This window comes from Parus major, chromosome 21 (genome assembly GCF_001522545.3).
Source record: "Parus major isolate Abel chromosome 21, Parus_major1.1, whole genome shotgun sequence".
NCBI classification, from domain to species: Eukaryota; Metazoa; Chordata; class Aves; order Passeriformes; family Paridae; genus Parus; species Parus major.
The window spans coordinates 5,898,993-5,899,811 of NC_031789.1; the positions used below are offsets into that span (position 1 = coordinate 5,898,993).

Below are 819 nucleotides of genomic sequence, written 5' to 3' on the forward strand. Positions count from 1 at the left end.
GATGGGATTGACACCACCAAACTGGAATTCCGGATGGGATTGACATCGCCAAACTGGGAATTCAGGATGAAACTGACCCTGCAAAACCGAGAATTCCAGATGGGATTTGCACCGCTAAACTGGGAATTCAGGATGGGATTAGCACCGCCAAACCGGGAATTCCAGATGGGATTGACACCGCCAAACTGGGAATTCAGATTGAGACTGACCCTGCAAAACCAGGAATTCCAGATGGGATTGACATCGCCAAACCGGGAATTCAGGATGGGATTGACCCTGCAAAATGGGGAATTCAGTATTGACCCCTCACAGTAGGAATGTGAATGGAACTGCTCCTGGATGAGGAGTTCAGCAGGAATTCTGCACCTGGGAATGCTGCAGCTGTGGGGAAATGTTGGTATTTATTCTGTCAGGCACTGAATAATGAACACCACGGAGCCCAGGAGCTGAGTCCCTCACTCTGAAGGTCTTCAAGAGTGCTCATGAATGTTCTGACTCCTCAACATTTCCATGCTGCAAAATAATTGATATTTTCCATTTTTTCAAAATAATTGATATTTTGTCCTCTCTCCTCTCTTCCAGATCCTGTTTGACCAGGCCCAGAGGTCGGTCCGGCAGCAGCTGCACAATTTTGTCAAAGAGTGAGTGTTTGGTGTTTGTCTTTTCCCTTTGATTTTCAGTGTCCTGAGCTTCCCATTCCACGTGTTCTGGGTGTGCTGGGAGCAGAACCAGAACCTCCCTGCAGGGCTGATCTTGCAGGACACATCCCAAAATCTATCTGCAGGGCTGATCCTGCAGGGTAAACCCATCCCAAAATCC

The 819-nt window shown here is 48.1% G+C and overlaps 1 protein-coding gene across 1 annotated transcript in view; it reads left to right on the top strand.

Moving 5' to 3' along the window:
* ACAP3 (ArfGAP with coiled-coil, ankyrin repeat and PH domains 3) overlaps window positions 1-819 on the top strand; it is a 70,332-nt gene that overhangs the window by 37,856 nt on the left and 31,657 nt on the right. Inside the window, exon 4 of the mRNA XM_015648028.1 lies at window positions 583-641. Coding sequence (XP_015503514.1) covers window positions 583-641 — 59 coding nt within the window. The remainder of the gene's footprint in view (window positions 1-582; window positions 642-819) is intronic.